General features: G+C 49.0%; 1 protein-coding gene across 4 annotated transcripts in view; it reads right to left on the bottom strand.

The window, feature by feature from the left end:
- TNRC6C (trinucleotide repeat containing adaptor 6C) overlaps positions 1-22,848 on the bottom strand; it is a 142,524-nt gene that overhangs the window by 14,682 nt on the left and 104,994 nt on the right. For 3 of the 4 annotated variants that reach the window (XR_013968157.1, XR_013968158.1, XM_080826379.1), the window contains 8 exons: positions 19,466-19,546; positions 18,119-18,176; positions 11,173-11,315; positions 9,491-9,640; positions 8,041-8,187; positions 6,132-6,251; positions 3,517-3,600; positions 3,067-3,298 (listed from right to left, as the gene is read on the bottom strand). Coding sequence is in view for 2 of the 4 variants with exons in the window: in XM_080826379.1 (XP_080682505.1) it covers positions 3,067-3,298; positions 3,517-3,600; positions 6,132-6,251; positions 8,041-8,187; positions 9,491-9,640; positions 11,173-11,315; positions 18,119-18,176; positions 19,466-19,546 (1,015 nt within the window). In the remaining 2 variants the exon portion in view is untranslated. Of the gene's footprint in view, positions 1-3,066; positions 3,299-3,516; positions 3,601-6,131; positions 6,252-8,040; positions 8,188-9,490; positions 9,665-11,172; positions 11,316-18,118; positions 18,177-19,465; positions 19,547-22,848 lie in introns of all 4 variants that reach the window. The other variant, XM_080826380.1, reaches the window with a different exon arrangement.

The raw sequence follows: 22,848 nt of genomic DNA, 5'->3' as shown, positions 1-22,848 counted from the left end.
TCTAGCGATCTTACTTTATAAGTCTTCCGGAGTTTGTAAATCAAATACCAAACTCCTTTTAAGGACATGACCTATTGGAGGGCGTGGCAGGGCTGCCGTCTGCCCCTCGCTGGACCGGCAGCCAATCCTGGCTTTTCCTTCTTACAGCTAAAACCACGTGCTGCGGCATCTGGCCACACTGTGCCAGGTTACTGAAGGGTGAGGAGGACGAGAAAGAGCCCAGGGGGGACACCAGTTATGAGCGGGACTGAACGCTCGGCTGGCGGAGAGTAACGGGCAGGTGTGCACCCCAGAATTCACAGACCATCATCTTGGTACGTTGGTCAAAGTGCATCTCTACTCTTAAGCAAGGTACTGAACAGGTTTGTTCTTGACTTTAAATCTACGTCTGCAAACTCCAATGCCTACATGGGCCAAGCGGCTGAGAAGTGGGCCGAGTGGGGACATTGCTTGTCCTGCCTAGAGTGCCAGCGGCTGGTGTCAGCCTGTGACAGCCACATGGAAGGCAAACCCCACGGAGCCATTTTATTTATTTATTTATTACATATATTTTTTTTAGATTTTATTTACTTGACAGAGATCACAAGTAGGCAGAGAGGCAGGCAGAGAGAGAGGGGAAACAGGCACTCCACTGAGCAGGGAGCCCAACCCGGGGCTCAATCCCAGGACCCCGAGATCATGACCCGAGCCTAAGGCAGAGGCTTAACCCACTGAGCCACCCAGGTGCCCCATGGAGCCATTTTAAAAGAAGCTGGAAATTACTGTCATTTGAAGATTTTTAAATGTTGGCAACTAACACACACACACACACACACACACACTTTGCAGACGAAACACAACACCTGTGCAGGTGAGGTGGCCGGCGGCTGCCGTGTGAGGTTGGCACGGACAGCAATCTTTGCTTCCATTTTGCACTGACCTAGTCGGGTGAGGGGACCACGAGGCCGGGTTCCAGCCTGGGCTTCAAAGTTTTGGGCCTGCACCCATTTCCCCAGCATGCCCGCTCACCTGCGGACCCCCGCCATGAGTCAGCATGACCACCCGGGGCACGCCCTGTCCGGCCAGGTTCTGGTTACCGAGGCCCTCCTCATCTGAGATCCAAGTTCAGCCCCTACTGTGGGTCTTTCCTTCGCCACTCAAGGTGAGCACGAGCTCCCCCCTCCCTGTAGCACTGCCTACGAAGGCTATTTTGCATTATTCTACACCTGGTCTTCCCGTGTGGATGACAAGTTCCAGCAGTCAAGAGACAGCAAAGCAAGGAGACACTGCATGGGAAGGAAGGTGCGCGGGGCTACAACCACTGACGAAAAATGCCAAGAACCAAGCAGAGAGGCCATCTTCCAGGCTACGTTTCTTAGACTGCATTAGCTACTTCTTTTTCTCCTACAATTTTTATTTGTTTGTCAGAGAGAGAGAGAGAGAAAGAGCACACAAGCAGGGGGCGCAGCAGAGGCAGAGGGAGAAGTCGGCCCCGGCTGAGCAGGGAGCCCGACGTGAGGCTTGATCCTAGGACGCTGGGATCAGGACCAGAGCTGAAGGCAGACACTTAGCTGACTGAGCCACCAGGTGCGCCTGATTAGCTATTTCTTTTCTTTTCTTTCCTTTTTTTCTCTTATATTTTATTTTTAGTCATCTCTACACTCAGTGTGGGGCTTAAACTCACAACCCCGAGATCAGGAGTCATGCTCTACCGACTGAGCCCGCCAGGCGTCCTACTATATATTTTCAGTAAGTTTGTAAGTTTAATGTGAATATTATAAAATAGTATCAAAATTATTTTTCATCTAATTTTGAAGAGCCACTGTACTAATTCTTTCATTTGTACTAAGGAAAAACCTTTAAGAATAAAGATTATTGTACTGTATTCTCCAAAAACAGGTTGAGAGGCCAGATGCCTCTAGCGGAAGCACTGCGGGGCACCAGACAGTGGACTCGGTCTCTGAAAGGGCCTGAAACAAGACGTGCTTCAGGCTGGGTCGTGTCTCACAAGGGGCTGGCGGCATGTGGCACTGTCCTGCGAACTTCTTGTGTCATCTTACTTAATCTTTAAAGGACCCCAGGAGGTAAATATCCCCAGTTTAAATGGGGAATTGAGGCAGAGCCAGTCGGGCAAGTCACGCAAGGAAGTGCTGAGCCAGCCCTGGGAGAGCTGGGACTCGGTGTGGCGGGCCACCTCCCCAGCCAGGCCTCGGCCACCAGACTGTCCTCCCACGTGCGCATAAGGGCTGGGAACATGGGGCAACGAGAAGGGGAGGGATGACCACAGTTAGCACCCACCAGGTTCATATTATGGACAAACCACAGTGACTGCGTGTCAAGGAGAACATGCTCGTACGATCAGGATTTACGGCTCTTTTCAGGGCAGCATCAAGGAGAGCCAGTAGCACACTCACTGTCATGCGTCCGACCTTTGTTCCTCTGGATATGTCCTTCCTGGGTTACTAACTCCCTTTGTCCTGTAGCTTCACACTAACAGTCAGCTGGCCAACAAGCCTGAGAGCTTCGGCCAGGTTCTGGACCCCTACGTCAAACTGTTTATCATCCGTTTACTGACATGTCCCTCCCTGGGACGTTTCCTTGATCCCGCCTGTGGTTACGGAACCTGTGCCCCTCCTGGCTGGCTTGCAGGACCTGGAGGGAAGCCCTGTGCCTTCTGCAGACCTGCGGGTCTGATGTGCTGAGCATGCGTCCTACGGGTCAGGGATCAACGCATACGTGCTGACTTGGCGGATTACACAAACCGTCTTCTACACTGCAGGGCTTGGATGGGCCACCACTGGTTTCCAAGAAGTACCTGATTCGTAAAAATCTAAACACCTTTACCAGTAAAACCATTACAAGCTCGTCTCTGCAGTTAGGTTGGGGGACAGTGGCCGCTGAAGAGGAGGAAACTGGGAACAGTGCAAACGGAGGGAATTCCGGGGCTTTTGCTGGTGCTACTTGAAAAGACTTTAGACCAGAGGTATGTACGGCCGAAGCAGAACTTCGCTCTGCAGAAGATGGCCGGTGCTGCTCCCTCAGCAGGAAGCCGGGGACAGCGCGAGGGCCCGCCCCACGGGGACTCACCGAGAGGGTAAGGAGCGAAGGTGCTGGGTGAAGCCTGCGGCTCTTTGGTCTGCAGGTCAGGCAGGCCGGGGGCCTGGGAGTGCGGGGGGAAGCTGTCCATGGCCGATTTGCCTGCAGAGGGGTGCAGAGGCAGGTGCGGCGGCGGTGGCGGCGGCTTCACGAGCAGGGCCTGGGCCAGCTGGCGCTGGTGCTGCTGGATCTGCTGCTGCAGGTTCGTGATTGTGCGCGCGACCTGGCGGCAGACACGCGAGTCGGAAAAGGTGCGAAAGTGGCCCCCCGGCCTCTGCTGGCTGGACCCGCCTGCTCCCAAACTAAGATGCCCCCAAGATGGCTAAGAGGGAGGCTCAGCGAGAGGAAAGTCAACGGCAACAGAACAGTTTGCCATTTAGCATCGTGAGCTCAGGGACGGTGGGCGCTGGCTAGGGCGGCCACACGCCCCGCGATACCTACTTGCTGCTCCTGTTGTCTCATGGGTCCGGAAACATTACGCTGAGCCTGTAGCATCTGCTGCTGGATTTGTAAACGTTGGTACGCCTGTTGACAGAAAACAGTTCAAATGCTGTAGGAGGTCGTCAACAGATGGTTCAACTTTAAACTCAACTCTTAAAAAAAGAGAGAGAGAGAGAAAACAGCCAAGATTCGTGGTCCCCTTACTATACTGTGGTTTAAGTATTCTGTGAGGGAGAAGCCTTTTTAAAAGGAGAAATGTCTTTCCCAAACCCTTCTAGCACATAGATTTTCAAAAAGTAGTTCAGTCAGTACCCTTGCTTAGTGTAGGCAATGAGATTTCTCATCAAATATTTTTCTTTCTTCTTCTATTAAAAAATGATTTTATTTATTTTGAGAGACACAGCAAGGGAAGGAGCACAAGCAGGGGGCGTGGCAGAGGGAGAAGCAGGCTTCCCGCCAAGCAGGGAGCCCGACGTGGGGCTTGATCCCAGGACCCTGGGATCATGACATTAGCTGAAGGCAGGCACTTAATGACTGAGCCACCCAGGCGCCCCAGCAAATATTTTTCAGTTAACGAAGATATCAAAATCCTTCTGCCCAAATCTTATAAGCTAAAAGTAAAAAGAAGTGATGCAACAATGAAAAACTACTGATTCTTACAGTGACCTGGATGAAAGTTGTCCAGAATGGCTCAGAGGCTGGTAGAAGAGCAGCGACTCGCCACTCCAGACAATCAGAACAACATGCTCAAGGCTCGAGCGCTGGGGGCCACGTGATGCTCCCCCACAGGCGGCCTGAAACCTGGCCTGTGCACCCCCATCACAGGCCCTGGCCCCACCTGCCAAGCTGGCTCAAGGAGGCGTGAGCACCTCCCACCCAGCCATGCACAAGTTCCATCATCCGATCGCTTCAAAATGCTGGCTGCCTATCATACCCTGTTTTCTTAGGACATGGATTTTTTTTTTTTAAAGATTTATTTATTTGACAGACAGAGATCACAAGCAGGCAGAGAGGCAGGCAGAGCAGGCTCCCCGCCGAGCAGAGAACCTGATGTGGGGCTCGATCCCAGGTCCCTGAGACCATGACCTGAGCTGAAGGCAGCTTAAACCACTGAGCCACCCAGGCACCCCATGACATGGATTTTTGGGGACATGTTTAGCAAGCGGATTTATTAAAACAGGATCCATATAAAGGTAGAGACTGTACTATTAGAAATGCCTCGTTAATCTGTAAGTTATAGAGGAATAAAATACTCTACTTAAGTGAATCCTTGAAGGCCCTAAAACTCAACCTCAGGATGCACCAAAATTTCATTTTGCCCATTATTTTGAAAATAAAAATAAAAAACAGTAAGCACCGTTTGTAAAACAGAACCTATTTAACACGATTCAAGATCTTCCTGCCTTCTCTGCCATCTTTCCACACCGCCACCGTGGCGCACACAAGTGGCCCGGCAGCCGCTCTCAAGAGCGCCAACAAGGCTGAAGCGAGAGGCGCAGGCCAGGCTCCAACGCCACCGCCGGGCTGCTAGCGGTGAGCAGGGCTTGGGGCTCTACTTACTGAAAACCGGCCCTTCGGACTGGTTAGACGGAGCCTAACAGCCAGTGCGGGTTATAGGACTGACAGGGCCTGGGCTCTCCTGGAAGGACGGCTTTGGCATCAAGGCTTTAGTCTATCAGAGGCGCTTTCCTTCCTTAATGATTCCTGGTCCTTTTTTCTTTTTTCTCCTTATTTTTAAAAGATTTTTATTTATTTATTTGAGAGAGAGAGCATGAGAGGGGAGAAGGTCAGAGGGAGAAGAAGACTCCCCGTGGAGCTGGGAGCCTGATGCGGGACTCGATTCCGGGAGTCTGGGATCATGACCTGGGCCAAAGGCAGATGCTTAACCTACTGAGCCACCCAGGCACCCCAATTCCTGGTCCTTTTCAAGGAGGTGAAGTTGTTGAACAAGACTTCGAAAGATAGCACGTGTCAGCATATTACAGAAAGGTCCTTCAGTGTCTATGAATCCAGGACTCATCTAGAGATGGATGGTACAGTGACACGGCGTTTTATGTTAAGAGCAGTAAGGTTCTTGAAAATTAAAAATTTAAGTTAAGTTAAACTGTAAAACTTTCAAGAACTATTAGGCTACACCAGCCTTCCCCACAGGGACTGTGAGAAAGAATCAAGCCCTAACCTCTAAGGCATCTACTGTATGTAATGAAGTAATTTCTCTTTCATGCTTCCAGAACAGTCTTTGTGTGTCCCACCCTTGAAGAATTTAGAAAACTGTCCCTCAAATGAGTTTCTGTATTCTGGGGTCCTGATGGGAAGCTCTGGGTCGGAAAGGCTAGCTGAGACCCTGAGCTGAAGGACACGCTTCCTGGTGAGCTCTGGGACACTCTGTGAAGGGGCCAGAGAATTCACAAAGCTGAGGGAAAACACCCTTGAGTACAAAACTGCCTAATTTTTTTAATAGTCTAAACAAATTTATGGAAGTCTCAGTGACATTTCCTGCCAGGAAGAACGCGAGATGTGAAGTACTTTTGTCAGTTGGCGGCTAGGCCACTGCCCGCCACGTGAACGGCAGCGTGCAGTCCTCCGCGGTTCTAGAAGCTGAAGCGTCCGCTTACCAGCTGCAGCTGATAGAGCTGGTTCAACATCGTCATATGCTGAGGATTGATTGGCGAGGTCAATAGTGCAGGGTTGAGACCAATGTTTTTTGCTGCAAACTGCAAAAGCTGTGCTTGAACCTGTCAGACACAACACAAAGTGTCAGGCACCGTGTCCCCGTCCAAATGGCCACCCATCCAGGCAGTTTTCAAGATGCGGAACTGATGAATTACTGACAGTTAAGCTTGTCTTCAGAATGAACTTCAAAACCCATTAAAATACTCATGGGCTTTTGACCACTAGTAGTTAACGTGCTTCTGTGGAAAATAAGGACGGATGGAGAGAAAGAGCCTCGCCCCCCTGAATATTCTGGTCCCGAGGTAAGATACAGGGCTCTGGGTGAGCCTATCGCTGACAGAGCTCACCTCCTGTCACCGTGAAGTAAGTGGCCTAATTTCAGGATGGGAAAGAGTGAATGTGGGGCCTCGGAGAAGGGGTCTAGGCCCCTCTGCCAGCCCTGCCCTGGCCCATCAAGCCGCCCGCGCACTCAGGGAGCCCCTTCAACTGCAATTCACTGCGCCGGAACAGTCCGGGGACGGTTTGGAGATTCCAGTGCTTTCTACCACGTGCCGTGTATGCTTATCACAACCCGGATGCAGGATGATTTTAGGTAGAATGTGGATGGGCACCTTTTACTGTAACAGTTGTCTAATGTGTTAACCAGAAAAATGTGATTTTTCTACTTCTGATGTATATGTAAAGTTTTAAGAATAGATTTATTTAAGCAGGCAAGTCATTTAAAGAAAGCACGCTGTGTCATAGCGCAGGTAACGTCGGGGGCATGAGGGTGACACGCACTCTGAGTGTGGGAAGCCCGCTGCCCATCACCCAGGCCCGGCTCTCCTTCTGCCCCTCAGGCTGGGCTGGCTGTGTCCCCAGGCTTGGGCGGTGGGACGCAAGTGGAAGTGTTCTGTGTAGCGCCCAGCAATCGGGAAGGGCTGCGGCAGGGGCGCCCCACAGCCCTGAGCAGCTGCCCCCCGCACGGCCACCCAGGGAAGCAAACGCCTAGCTTGTGGAAGCCTCTGTACTCTGGGGCCTGGGGTACAGCAGCTCACCCTGTATCCTGACGAATGAACTGGACAATTACTTCACCTACATCCCAGCCGCCTCAGCTCAGCGCACAGGTCTGGGGTCAACCAGCTGTGGAGGGTCAACTACTTCCAGCTAATTCTGTAACTTATCATCAGTCTCTATTACTGAATTTTTATAAGGGATGAGGACTGAAACACTATAAGGAAAAACTCAGTCCAAAGTGTAAAATTAGGGAATGTTCTAAAAGTAAACAATATTAACATGAAAAAAAATCCATATGCTTTAAGAACTATGCCAAACAAGATATCCTTCTCCTTTTCTGTTTGAAACCTTTTTTTTTTTTTTTAAAGAACCTCTATGGGCAAAAATAGTCTAATACTAAGTAATGAATTTAACTGAGCAGCCAAATTAATATAATAAGTTATATTAATTTATACTATGACCTATCACCACATGCAGGCGGCTCCTGAAGCGTTCTTCAGGCCGAGAGCTCCTATGTGCTCCCTTCTGGGCTAAGCAATACTTCGGCTTGTCACGTTCCTCTCCCAGCTAGGGCAATTCATCGGGTTCACCTGAATAATTCTAAGACCTGGACAAAAACCGCACCACGGCAGCATGGGAGGCGCATCCTTCCCCCCAGGGACCCGGCTGCCTATGGGCGGCGGACACTGAGCCGCTCCAAGGGGCCGTCCTGCAGATGCCCCCTGCGGACGGGCTGAGATGACTGGGCTTGGGGGTGGGTGAACTCGCCCTCGTGTTACAAGTGATGTCACCGCGGCACCGACGCCACCGGCCATCGGTGGCACCTGCATCAGCATGCATGGCTACGGGGCCCACCTGAGGGGATAGAAACGGAGGCACTTGAGCACGGAGGCTGGGCTGGGAGGAGCTCAGAGGCTGCACGGGGGGCTGCGGCGGCTGTTGCATGGTCCTGGCTTGTGCTGCTCCGCTACTGCCGAACATGCCCAGATTGCCACTCGGGATCTGCGGGGACATGGGAGGAGCCGGGTCGGTCGGGGGCCAGGCGAGACGGGAGCCCCGCAGGGGGCTTTGCTGGCCTGCACGGGACAGCAAGACTGTCCCTACTTCCTTCCACTGTCGACTTCCACCGAAGTGCACTCACGGTGCATGCTGCCGTGCACAGCGGCTGCGCACGAAGGCGGACTGTGTGTATAAATCACAGAAGCCATGCGATGGAGTCAGTCCGAGGGGGCCCCGGACAAGGCCATCACATCCGAAGAAAGCATCACCCCAGGGCGCACCAAACAAGAGCAACGCATCGCTACTGGCTTCACCGCTCTTCCCGCAGGACACCGTGGTGGGGTGCCGAGCGGTAAGGGGTGGGGACTACTAACCTGGAGACAGCAACATTCAAACAGGAAACAGCAATACAACTTCCACCGAAGCAGAAGCTGAACAAATGGGTAAACCCAGGTTGCTACCTTCGTGTTAAATGTAATCAATGCATTTTCGGGGCCCGTCGTGCTCTGCGGGCGTAAGAGCCCTGCGGGACGCTGAGCAGAAGAGCCACTAGGTGGGCTCGTTCCCCGCACTCGCTGGCCTGTTCGCTGTCCGACGGCAGGAGCCCCGTTAAGCGGGCGCGGCACTGAACTACCACCGGCGCTAGCACCGGGAGGCCGCGGGCTGGGGTGCCGCTGCTACCCTGGGACGACAGGCGCACACGCGTACCATCGGGCCACTCCGATCATCACAGTGGCGCCTTGGAGAGATGTTTCAGAGATGGGAGAGTGTCAGCCTCATGTGCAAGGAAATCCACGGAAAGGACGTCCCCCAGACGGGAAAGGCACCATTGGCCTGCAGGTCCCATCCTCTGGGGGACTGGGAGACACAAGGGCCATGGAGCAGCGGCCAATACATACTTACAGTCCTCCCTTCTGTGATGCCTTACGGGGACTCTCACCTCCCCTGAGCGTCAGAGAAGGGATAATGTCAGTGTGGCTCTCTGGAAACCACTGAGATGTCACCTTTATTTCAGGGAGCAGGGTGAGCATGTGGTGTTTCCTCAAAGACCAGTGTATGCAAGGTTTGGACGGCCAGGAGAAGGATGGCGTCACCCGGATCCACTTCCTCTAACACGGTTCAATTTCAAGAACCAGATTCAACTCTCAGTACCTGTACAGCACACTTCTAGCATCTCAGCTACCTTAACATATTCGACTGTATTTTAAAGTACAGGCATTAGTTAAAAATCAAAGTGCACGTCCCAAACACATCTGTTAGAGGCAGGCGAAACCGAGATTGCGCCAGCTCTCTGTCCAAGCCTTACCTGTCTAGAAGAATTCAAGTTTTGCATGCCCAGCCCTGAGGCAATCCCACCCAGGGCCTGATTAGGGAGTGCACTGTTTGAAAGGGGGAGCTTCAGGCTTGGTGAAGGCAAAAACGGTGAAGTCGTGGGCTCTTCCACTAGGCCGCCGTCCTGATTGGAGAAAGAAAGGGTGAGCTGTGTGCGGCGTCCATCCGCAGACAAAGCACAAAGCAGTTTCCCAAGAACATATAAAGGGGTATGGATGGAAGAAGAAGTAAAAGATCAAAAAAGAGTGGATAACAAGAGAATGGAGAACATGTGCCAAAGGAAGAGGGGAAAAGAAAAAGAGAAACAGGATTAAGATGCGGCTCTTGTTCTAACAACCACTTTATAAACACGTATGTTAGCCTACAACGTGCTCAGACCCCGCCGACCCCGCCCAGGGACAGGGCTCAGGAGAAGCCCGGAAACATTAGCAAAAGTCTTATCTGGGCAACACTTCACAACCATTTTCAAATAAACAGTCTCCTTTCTTTCAGTACCAAGGCTCTAGGGGTGCACTGGGTTACATTCTGCTGACATCCAGCTGTTTTTGACCTACCAATAGCGATTTCACATGGTTTAATCCAGTAATAGGGTAAGTCGTAGAGCAGACAGATCTTACTAACTCTCCTGTACATTATTAAGGTCACATTATATGTCAGGCCCTTTGCAAATCTGTCTCCTCTTACTTCACAACCAGTGTGCAGTATTCTACATTTTTCTTTTTTGGGGGGTATTATTCTACATTTTAAAGATAAGGAAATAAGTCAGGGTCCCATACTTCACAAATAAAAACACAAGATACCAAAGTAAATTGGAATTTCACTAAGCATCTTGGACATGACTGGAAGCACAGCAGGGAGGCAGGGCAGGACCTGACCCTCCCTCCAGGCCGTCCCTAGCCACAGCTTTCTGCTGTGAAGTGTAGCAAGGGACCCCATTTCTCTGTGAGCAGAGACGAAGGGCTAGAGCTCTCTCCTGTGAGACTTTCTGTTTTGTTGTGAGCCTTTCTTCCAGCTTTGTTTCTAAACCTGCCGTTTCTTGCTTCAGTTTTATTTTCAAGGTTCAACATTTTGACTGAATTTCACGGGATCCTATTCTCCCGTTCCTTTTGAAGGCACACCCATCTGGAGCAGGGACGTCACTACATGACAATCTTGAAAGGACCAAACTAGTGTCCGGACACGTGAGCCGCCCCCCCCCCCCACCCCGCCAGGGGCTTCCAACAGACATCCGCACGCGCTCTGCAGCGGCCGAGCTGTGCCGGCCAGACACAGGTGCCTGCGCCCAACCACTTCCTGTTTCTTTCCCTCAGATTAAACATGTCACACATTATTTCCAATGTCTTATAAAATAAGACAATAAAACAGAAATTTGATGACCCTTGTTATTGGACACATGGAAGCAGATAACCCAGCCAAGTTCACCCACTAAAGTGAAAATGTTTTCGGTTTCTGTATTTTTTTACCCCTAGTCACATTGTGTGAAGTACAACACTATTTCTTCTGAGCTAAACATTCATACATATTTTTAAAAAGTGAGTAGCCACTTAAATATTATAGTCAGGCAAATATTTAATCCAGCTTGCATTAAGGACACAGTTAAAATGAAAAATACCTCTTGTTAAAAACGAACAAACAAAACACCCCCTAAATCCATACCTTGTCGAGAAAGGTGGGGCGGTCCCCGGAAGAGTCTTTGGAGACTGGTGGGCGGCAGCCAAGGGCTTTGGTGACCACTCCATTGTAGTCGGTCACTCCCAGTCCACGCTTGTCCACGTCCACCTTCTTTTCCAGCAGGGCGCCTGGAGCAAACGGAAGCAACGTTTACATCTAAATGCCCCAGGAGCGTCAGTCAGGAGTGCCGAGCACAAGACGGGCACCAGGCTGAGCCTCTCAACCCCGTGGAAAACAGGGAGGCCATGGTTTTGCTCCTGTGACCCCCACGGTCTATGACCGGGCCCTGCTCTCGCCCCCGCTCCTGCCCTGCCCACTCCAATCACACCTGCCTCTCTGCCCCTTGGGGCCTGCCTCCCTCCCCACGGGGATGCACCCCCTTCTTCACGCAGCCTTCCCCGTCCTGCTCCTGCCCTCGCGGCCCGCGGTTCCCATTTCCCGCACCCCCATGAGCTCCAAGGGCTCCTCCAGATACTGGGGACGCAATACCGTGCAAACGGGCAAGGTTTTTGTCCTCAGCGGCTCTCAGGCTAGTGACTGGTTTGGCGTGGCTATCTTTGACTTTGCGCTATTTTACACTTCTAACAAGTTACAGTAATTTCTTCCAGCTCACATGGATTGTCATTTCTGTCCTAGCAGCTTGTACCACACATTTCCGCACCCGCAGGCGGATTACAAAGTTGGTTCTCATCATTCATGGATTCCGTGCTCGTGAATGCACAGGCTGGCTAAATTTACCTGTAGCCCCAAAACAGTAATCGTGCACTTTTGTGGACACGCACAGGGTGGTGAAAAATGTTTGCCCGACGCACACATTCCTAACTCAGGCCAAACGAGATGCTGGCTTCTTACTGAGCTCTCCTACAGGGACAAGCGTCCCTCTGTGGTCTATTCAGTTCCACGTTTCTGTGCTTCTTGTTGGTGACTTCAGTGTTTAAAATGGACCCCAAGTGTAGTGCTAATGGGCTCTCTTGCGTTCCTGAGTGCAGGAAGGCAGTGTTGTGCCTGACGGAGAAAACACAGGTTAGGTACGTGTTGTTCAGGCACGAGTGGCATGCTGCTTGTTCAAGTTCAATGTGAGCAAGTCCACGACATGGGGCCTCCAGCTAAAGGAAGAGAAGAGTCACCAATCTGTATGTGAGGGTGCTCAGTAATATCTAAGTGTGCACCGAAGCTATGGAAAGGATGGGAAGAGTGCCTAACTTTTTGGATGACAAGATGCTGACTTTTTAAGTCAGGACCACGCCCAGCATGGAGCCCAATGTGGGGCTTGACTCACGACCCTGAGATCAAGACCTGAGCTGGGATGAAGAATTAGATGCTTAACGGACTGAGCCACCCACATGCCTCAAGACAGTGTAATTTTAAGAAAGTGTGGCAGATGGCATTAGCGTGAGAGTAGATGGCCAGAGATTCACGGTCACATGACCCGGGGTCGGGAAAATGCTGAATCTTTCCAAGCTAATGTTTTACTATAAAGAAAGAAATATGGCATACTGTTATTTGTGAGAAACTTATATTAAGTAAAGCGTCTTTAGATGGAAACACACATCAAGTGAGGTTATGTACTGACTGGTCAATAAAAATGCTGTGGCCAGAGGCTTGCAGGAGCCCGACCCTGTACTTCCTGGGGAACCAGCCGCATTTTACATGTGACTATTTAACATCATTATTATTTTATTTACTTTTAACTGAATAAATCTGATGCACACCACTGTGTAAGCTTCAGGTATATATGAAACTCTGATACATTGATGTATCTGATGGCCATAGAGCCATATTTAGCAGGTTATGTAATTACAACACGACTGCATTCAGCCCACTGTGCGCGGGATCTCCGTGGCCTACCTCCGCTTGTTACACGGCTCATTCCCTCAGCCCCACTACCCAGTAACCACCGTTCGCTGTCTGTGCTCTACAGGTTGAACTTGGATAGACGCCACGTGTTAAGTGAGATCATGAAGTATTTTTGTCTGACTTCGCTCACTCAGCATCAAGTGCTTAAGGTCTGCCCATGTTGCTGTAGATGGCAGGAAACCCTCCTTTCTCACAGCTGAATATATTCCACTGTGTCCATGAACCACATCTTTCTCGCCCATTCATCTGCTGATGGGCATTTGGGCTGTTTCCACACCTTGGCTATTACGAGTAATGCTGCGATGAATGCGGAAGTATAGATATCCTGTCCAGATCCTGTTTTCAGGGGCGCCTGGGTGGCTCAGTCGTTAAGCATCTTGCCTTTGGCTCAGGTCATGATCCCAGGATCCTGGGGTGGAGCCCCCGGGGCTCCCTGCTCAGTGGGAAGCCTGCTCCTCCCTCTCCCACCGCCCACCCCTGCTTGTGTTCCCTGAGTCTCTGTCAAAAAAAAAACAACTTAAAAAAAAAGATCCCAGGGCGCCTGGGTGGCTCAGTGGGTTAAAGCCTCTGCCTTCGGCTCAGGTCATGATCCCAGGGTCCTGGGATCGAGCCCCGCATCGGGCTCTCTGCTCAGCAGGGAGCCTACTCCCCCCCCTCTCTGCTTACCTGTGATCTCTGTCAAATAAATAAATAAAATCTTAAAAAAAAAAAAAAAAGATCCCGTTTTCATCCTTCGCATATACACCCAGAACCGGAATTGATGGGCCGTACGGTGAGTCTACTTTTCATTTTTTGAGGAACCTCTATATGGTTTTCCATACCAGTCGGACAGATCTACAGTCCTGACAGTACACAGGGCTCCCTTTTCACGACATCCCCACCAGCATCCGTCCTTGTCTTCCTGATGAAAGCCATTCCGACAGGGGTGAGGTGAGGTCTTACTGTGGTTCTGATCTGCATTTCCCCGATGGTGAGGGATGCTCAGCACCTTTTCCTGTCTGTTGGCCATCCGATCTCCGCTTTGCAGAAATGTCTGTTTAGTTATTCTACCCATTTTAAAAACGATACTTTTTTGGTTTCAGTTGACTGAGTTCTTTATATATTTTGGATATTAACCCCTTATCCAATATATGGCTTGAAAATTTTTCTCCCATTCTTTAGGCTTGTTTCTTTTACTGTGTGGCAACTTTTGAGTCTGATGTAGCCACAGTTGTTGATTTTTCTTTTGTCGTTTGTGCTTTTGACGTCATGCCCCGCCAAATCATTGTTAAGACCCATATTGACAGGCCTCTTCTTTAAGTTCTTTTTCTAGGAGTTTTATGGTATCAGATCTTTTGTTTAAACCTTTGCTCCATTACGAGCTAATTTTTGTGCTGTGAAACAGGGGTCTAGTTTCATTGTTCTGCACGTTTCTCCACTCTTCCCAGAACCGCGTGTCAGATACACCATCCTTTCCCCATTGAGTATTCTTGGATCCTTTGCCGAGCGTTATGTTGACTGTAGCTGCTGGGGTTCAATTCTGGGCTCCGTTCTGACCCACTGGTTGATGAGTCTAATTTTTCTTCTTCTTCTTTTTTTTTTTAATTTTTAAAAGGCTCCCTGCTGAGCAGAGAGCCTGATGCGGGGCTCGATTCCAGGACCCTGAGATCATGACCTGAGCCGAAGGCAGAGGCATCAACCCACTGAGCCACCCAGGCGCCCCATTCTTTTTTTTTTTTAAGGTATGCTCTAGGCCCAACATGGGCCTCGAACTCATGACCCTGAGATCAAGTCACATGCTCAACTGACAGAGCCAGCTGGGGGCCCAGATGCGTCTATTTTTGTTCTAGTAGCACACTGTTTCGATTATTATGGCTCTGTAGTATAGCCTGAAATCCAGAAGCGTGACACGGCCAACTCTGTTCTTTCTCAGGACTATTTTGTGGTTCCACACACATTTTAGGAATTGTTTCTTCTACTTCTGTGAATTGCTTTGGTTTTTTGATGGGGATTGCAATTAACCTACAGATGCCCTTGGGTAACATAACTGTCTTTACACTATTAGCTTTTTGATCCATGAACATGAGATGCCCTTCCATTTGCTTGTGTCTTCTCCAATTTCTTTCAGCAAAGTCCTGCTGTTTTCACTGTGCAGATCTCTTACTTCCTTGGTTAAATTTATTCCTAAGTATTTTATTGTTTTTAATGCTATTATGAATTGTATGGTTTTCCTTCTTTTCCAATGCTTCATCATTACTGTAAAGGAATGCAACTGATTTCCGGATGCTGATTTTTGTATCCTGCCAGTTTACTGAAATTGTCAACTCTACCTTTTTTGATTGATCGTTTGGAATTTTCTATACATAGGATCATATCATCAGCAAATAATGAGAACTTGACTTTCCTTTCCAACACGGATACCTTTTTCCTTTTTCTTTGTCCTGCCTGATTGTCCCGGCTAGGACTTCTGGTACTATACTGAACAGGAGTGGAGAGAATGGGCATCCTTGCCTTGTTCCTGATCTTAGGGGAAACACATTCAATTCCTCTAATGTTAGCTGTGGGTTTGTGTATGCCCTTTATTATGCTGAGGTACGTCCTTTCTATACCCAGTCTGCTAAGGGTTTTTTTTTTTTAAATCATGAAAGGATGCTGTATTTTGTCAAATATTTCTTCTCTATTGAGATGATCACGATTTTTTTCTTTCATCTTATTGACAAGATGTGTTACTCTTGATTTGTGTATGTTGAAGTCGCCTTGCACCCCTGGTACAAATCCCACTTGGTCATGGAATATAATCCTACTCACGTGTCGTTGAATTCAGCTTGCGAATACTTTGCGGAGAGTTTCTGCATCTACTGATCAGGTCAGTAGTTTTCCCGTGGTATCCTCACCTGGTTTTGGCATCAGAGGAATGCTGGCCTTGTAGAATGAGTCTGGAAGTGTCCCCTTCTTGATATTTTGGAAGAGTCTGAGAAGGACTAGTGTTAGTTCTTCTTTAGTATTTGGTAGAATTTCTGCCAGTGAGTCTTCTGGTCCTGGAGTTCTCTGTGTTTTGATTTACTGACTCAATCTCTCTCTTTTTTAAAAGACTATTTACTTACTTAAGAGAGACGGCGCACAAGCAGGGGGGTGGCAGAGGGAGAGGGAGAAGCAGACTCCACGCTGAGCAGGGAGCCCAACACAGGGCTTAATCCCAGGACCCTGGGCTCACAGCCTAACTGACTGAGGCACTCAGACCCCCCAAAACTAAGGTTAGTTTTATGGCCTATTGGGATCTATCCTGGAAGGGCACTGAGTTCGAGTCCCACCTTCAGTGTAAAGATTACTTGAAAATAAAACCTTAAAAAAGGGGGGGGGGTATCTATCCTGGAGAGTGTTCCACGTGTGCTTGGAAAACGTGTGTGTTCTGCTGGGGTGGGATGGGAGGATCTGCTTTAAAGTGTGGTTCAATTCAATTTTTCCTTGTTGATTTTCAGTCTGATGATCTCACTCCCCTTGACAGCTGACAGCCAGCAGCCGGCATCCCCTCCAATACTGTCCTGTCTACTTCTCCCTTACGGTCGGTTATTCCTCACTCACTGCACTTTGGCGGTCGGCTGCGGAGAATGGATGTATTTTTACAACCATTACATCGTCTTGATGTATTGACCCCTTTTGTGATATAATCACCTTCTCTGCCTCTGACCCATTTTGGCTTGAAATCTCTTTGGTCTGGTATCAAGTCCAGCTGTGCTTGCCGCCTTCTTTTTGTTTGCCTGGAATATCATTTTCCTTTCCACGTGAGCCTGTGTGTGTCTCAGAGCTGAAGGAGTCTGACACGCAGCACAGAGTCAGGACTTGTGGCTTTAATCCACCCCATTGCCCGTCGCTCTGTGCCTTCTGCCTGTGAGTTAGCGCACCGCCGTTAAGAGAGATCACCGCCAGGGCGCCCGGGTGGTGCGGCCGGTGACGCGGGCGACTCTTGCGTTCGGCTCAGCTTGTCGTCTCAGGGTCGGGGACTGAGGCCCACGTGTGGCTCCGTGCTCAATGTGGAGTCTGCTGGAGATTCCCTCTCTCCACCTCTCTCTGCCCCTTCTGCTCATGCTCGGGCTCTCTCTGAAATAAACAAGTAAGTCTTAAGAAACGAGAGAGAGAGAGATGACTGACATATGAGGACTCGCCGCCGCCGCTTCTACCCTCTGCCTTCCGGTTATTCTGTCTTTTCACTGTTTTTCCTTCCGTTCCGGTCTGCCTCTGTGTACTGGTGGTTTTCCACTCTCTGCCTCCCCGTTTTGTGTGTCTGTCCCGGGTGTTTGCTTCGTGGTCACGAGGTCGACCGTAAGCGGCTCACGGAGAACAGTCCTTTTCCTGTTGACAGCAATCTCTCCTCCTTGGCTTTGCTTTTCCCGTTACATTTTTGACGTCACAAATGATCTCTCTTTCTGCTGAGATTTTGTTCCCAAGTTGTAGCAGCCACAGTTATGTTTAATCCTCTTTTCCTGTAACCTTTACGCTGCATTTAAGAGTTTATTATACCGTTCTAAAACACAGTGATAGTTTTCCAATCCCAACTTTTATCGCCTTCAGTTACTACTACTATTAAAGCAGCTCCAGAACGAGGGAGGGCTGCTTGTCGTTGAGGTCAATCTCATCTCGCGCACAGAGGCTGCGCTCCGCAGGCGCGGGCGTCTCTCCGCTGGTCCCCGAGGGGGCCCGTTCTGGGGCCAGGCGTGAAGAACGGGCTTAGTCATTGTCAGATGAAGTCTGTGGCCTGTGGTCCTAGAGCTCTTCTCTGAGAATGTCACTAGGACCTCCCCTCGGAACGGAGGGAAAAAACTCTTCTGTTTGCTGAAGTACTAGAGTAAAAATGAAAGCAGCAAACACGCCTCCACGCGGGGTCCAGCCATCCGTCCCGAGGCCGCCCGTCCGCAGAGGCTGCTGCACGGCCAGCGCACGGCGCGCGGTTGCGCCTTTGCCGAAGCCTGGTCCTGTCTACCCAGCGCGGTTTTCCCCGTTAACCCAAGACTACACTGAAATGCTTCTGGAAACCCAAACTCCACCCAGCGGAACCTTTCAGAACAAGCGCGCTCTAAGCGTGTGTCGCGCTACTTACTCATGGCCTGGTCGAGATTCATGTTGTTGCTCTTCAAGGCCTCTTCGGCCGGCTCTCTCTGTGCAGGCAAAGAGGGCTTTAGTTAGGACGATGCTTTTATGATAACAAAAAAGCTAGCAAAGAGTTCGATCCCTACTAACTTAGAGAAATGATTATTGTTGACCTAATATTAACCTATCTTACTAGGTTTTGGAACTGGAAATACTTCTCTTACTGTTGAGGCTAGAGACAGAGGTCTTCGAAGTAAAAGGCACTTAGAAGACGACTATGTACTGAACTGACTTTTAAAGAATTTGCATTTAACACCTTAAATACAGTAACCGTGGAATCTTATCATCGACTCTATGTAAGCAGCAACCATTCAGCAAGGGTGACATCTCCACCAGGACAGTTTCGGAAAAGCTACTGTAGGAGCTGGAGCACAGAGCTTCGTTCTCTCCTTCACGGACTCTGGGCTTTGCTGTCAACTACTCTTCACCAAGAAATGTAAAGACAGATCAAAACAAAACGAGTAGATTCATTTGGATACCCCCCTGTGATGGGACAGATGTGTGTCAGTGTGTGCAAGCACCATAGCAGAAATGGGGACTCCTGGGCAGGCCTCCAGTGTCTCACACAGGAAGAGGCTGGGCCACTCCTGGGCCTGTGCCCTGCCCCATGTCAGAGGACCTGGGCATGCTATGAAGTGTATGGTTTCTAGACTGGGCCACTCTGGACTCCTTCTTTAGGGACATCCACAGTAATCAAAAGATAAATAGTCGTTTGAGCAGTGATCTGGAGAGAAGACTTCCGAAGGCAAGACTAACAAACGCAGGTGACATCCACACTATCTGACCCCTGGTATTTGATCTCAGGAACTGAGCACATCGCGACACACTTTCAGAGGGCCATCCTGCGACATGAACTCTCCCGACCCGGGCCCTGAGACTCAGGAACTCAACAGGCTGGGTGAGGAGTCTTTTTCTGGACACAGAGCTTTATACCAAGTGTTCTCTTGTCATCTGTCAAGTTGCTGCATGAACTAACGAAAATTCACATTTAGTTATAAATTAAAAGAAAGAATGTCACTGGCTAAGCCAATGAAAAGAACCATGACCCAGCCTGTTTTCTTCCAGAAGAGGCTCTCACACCTTACTTGACAGAAACGGTGTGGACCCTTGCTGTGGTTGAAAGCAATGATCCCTAACCAGAAGGGCTCGTGTGAAAGAGGAATTTACGAGTTAAGTTGTCTGAACATTCTCCTCCCTCAAAAATCTTCGTTACGCACGACAAACGTGGGCAGGACACAATCAGGGCCACTCATGGCAGCACACATGGAGGGGAGCAGTAAAATAAGACACCAGTCACCGGGAAGCCCATGTCTGTGAGTTGTTTCATCAGCCGGCTCATGATCCAGGCCTCATCCTGCTTGCCAGACGTTTTCATGCCCTAGAAAGAAGTATGGGTCACATTTTAATGCATTTCTAGAAATGGGCGATGCCTAAAATTCCCAGTGATTTAAAAGTTAGAAAATCTTCATGTTGACTAATGCTGTGTACCAGAAAGTCCCTGACTCTGTTTCATGGCTAGTACTATGGAATGCTTCAGGTGCATTTGCAAGTTGGCATGTGTGTGTAATTTATGGACCTTATTTTTTAAAGATTTTATTTATTTGTCGGAGAGAGAGAGAGAGTGTGTGCTCACATAAGCAGGGGGACTGGAAGGCTGAAGGAGAAGCAGGCTTCCCACCGAGCAGGGAGCCCGACATGGGACTCAGTCTCAGGACCCTGAGATCATGACCCACGCTGAAGGCAGACGCTAACGGAATGAGCCACCCAGGCATCCCTAATTTATAGACCTTAAAAAACCAAGAGAATTGGCGTTTCTGGGTGGCTCAGTGGGTTAAGCATCTGCCTTCAGCTCAGGTCATGATCCCAGGGGATTGAGCCCCACACAGCCTCCCTGCTCCGTGGGGAGCCTGCTTCTCCCTCTGACCTCCCCTACTCATGACTGCACATTCTCTTGCTCTCTCTCTCTGAAATATAATCTTGAAAAAAAAAAAAAAAAAGCAAGAGAATTATTTTTCTTCCCCCGAGAATTTAGTTTATCACAAATAAGTGCCACTTCCATTATCAAATAATCTTAAGGGCTCCTCTGAACACAGCCCTATGCTAATATTATGTGAAGTTTATAGAAAATTTTATGTCTTCTGCCCTTCTATTAGCTTTACTGTGAGAGATGACAAAATGCAGGGCGTTTGTTCCATCAGAACGAAAAGGCAACACGATGAAAGGCACAACAAGCCCGTTAATTTTACTGACTCCTTTTAATTTTAAAGACTTTAAAAATTAACTTTAAAAATTAACTTTAAAGTTAATTTTAAAGACTCCTTTTTGATGTCTGTAATAATTTCTATTCTCACTGCCTGCAGCCTGTAGGGTAGGGAAGAAAGTAAATGGGCAAACATCGGGGCGGGGCAAGATGGGGAGAAAAGGAGAGAGCAAGCGCAGGGTGGAGGAGGGGAGAGCAGGGCAGTGCAGGAGGCCCAAGTGGGGATGTGAACCATTTTCCAGCAATTTCCCTCCCAGTCTCACAACCACGAAGATTCCAACCACGCGTTAATATAGCAGGAAAAACATCCTCCTCTAAAATCATTCTTCACAGAGCTGAGCCTGCCGTTAACTAGCGGATGGAGTGTATGGGGTGATGTGAAGTGAGCAGGCACTTTCCTGGAGGAAGCCACTTACCCGGAAGCTATGGGAGTCACGGCTACACTGCCAGGGCCAGAGCTGCCAAGATGACACAATATTTTAATTTACCAATTTGGTATTTCTGGTCCCATCATTAATTGGAGTATTTGTCAGTCCGATTGTTAAAGACTCCTTTTTGATGTCTGTAATAATTTCTATTCGTAATGAAGAGAGCTCTGATTTTAGTTTCTGGGTTCTGCTTACTGCTAACTGAACGCTTTGTTAAGTTAGTTTTTTTGAACAGACAAAACCTTCACAGGATCTGGAAGTAGGAAAAGGGCACACACCAAAGCATCTTCTTCCTACCCCCGCCTCCATCCGCTTAGTTCCTGCTCTCGCCAAGAGGAAATCCCCCTTCGCACACGTGCACACACGCACACTCCTCTTCCCTACCACCAAAGGAGGTGTGTACTGCACACATTTTTCTGGACCTTGCCTTTTCATTTAACAATATACTTTGGGGATCTTTCCGTAAGAATATATACAGAATTTCTGTTCAAAAATCTGTTTGGCTCTCCCCAGCGTGGACGTGCTGTCATCTAACTAGTCACCCCACTGGTGCACATTTAAATCATATTATTTGACTGCAAACACGCTGCAACAGAGAGTTGTGTACAAACGCCATCTGCTGCACCCAAGACCAGTGGAAGCGCCACACCCACGCGCCCGACGGATCTGCAAACAGAGGGCGCCAAGCTGCCCTCCGTGCGGCTTACGCTGATTCCCATCCTGACCAGCAGCGGACGGCGGTGCTGGTTTTCTCACAGCTCTGTCAGCACGGCCTGTGTATGAGACGTGCGGATTTCCGCTGGTCTGAGAGACGAAAGCTGGCATCTTCAGTGTTGCTTTATTTTTTAAAAAGATCTTATTTATTTCTTTGAGAGGCGGTGTGGGGGGAGGGGAGAAGAGCAGAGGGAGAGGGACAAGCGGATTCCACACCGAGCGCAGAGCCTGACATGGGGCTGGTTCCCATGACCCTGGGATCGGGACCCGAACTGCAATCAAGAGTCGGACACTGAACCGACCGAGCCCCGCAGGCGCCCCTCGCACTGTTGTTTTAAACTGAACTCCCTTCCCGGAAGTCAGGCTGAATGAACACCCTTCGTCTGTGTACGAGCTGTCTGCATTCCCTCTCCAGGGACCGTCTGTTTATATTCTTTGCACCTTTTTCTAGTGGGTTACTAATTGATTTTTTTAAAAATCAGTTTCTAGGACCTTTCTTTATATATTCAGGAGATCAGCCCTCTCCATGTTAGGACGCTAATATTTTTTTCCAGCTTGTTATTTGTCTTTTGACTTCTTGATATTTTCTGTCGTGCACAGTTTTCATGTGTATCTACTGAAGTTTTTAAGTCTTCCATTTGATGATTTTAGATTTTAGTCCTAGCTAGAAAGGTCATTCCCACTCCCAAGACGGTTTTTAAAATCCATCCCCATTTTTATATTTTTTATTTATCATACTTAAATTTGTGATCTACTTGGATTTTATCTTGGTGCATATAAGAGTTGTGGATCTCACTTAATTTTTTCCAGGCAGCCGCCTGTTGGCTACAAGACAACTTAATGGTCTACCTCAGGAGTTTCAGACTTAACGGTCTGAGGACCAACCTCATTACCCTCTCTTAAAGATTTGAGGATTCTAAAGAAATTCTGGTTATATGGGTTGTTTTTATCAATATTTACTGTTATTAGAAATTAAAACTGAGAAATTTAAAAATACTTACTAATTTGTTTAAAAATTACAATAACAAACCCATTCTATGTTAACACCAATAACATACTTTATTAAATGGAAAACTACGTTTTCTAAAAGAAAAACTTTCTGTGAGAAGAGTGACACTGTTGTACATGTTTGCAAATCTCTTTACTGTCTGGCTTCTTAGAAGCAGCTGGATTCTCACATCTGTCTCTGCCTTTGGTATGCTACGACGGCAATGCCAGGCAGTCTCTGGAAAATGCCAGCCTTCGCTCAGGCAAGACCCCTGACAAAATCTTGGGGTC

The sequence above is a fragment of the Martes martes genome (genome assembly GCF_963455335.1).
Source record: "Martes martes genome assembly, chromosome: 16".
Lineage (NCBI taxonomy): Eukaryota > Metazoa > Chordata > Mammalia > Carnivora > Mustelidae > Martes > Martes martes.
Note: the sequence above shows the minus strand (reverse complement) of the source record. Positions and strands in the feature narration are given on the sequence as shown.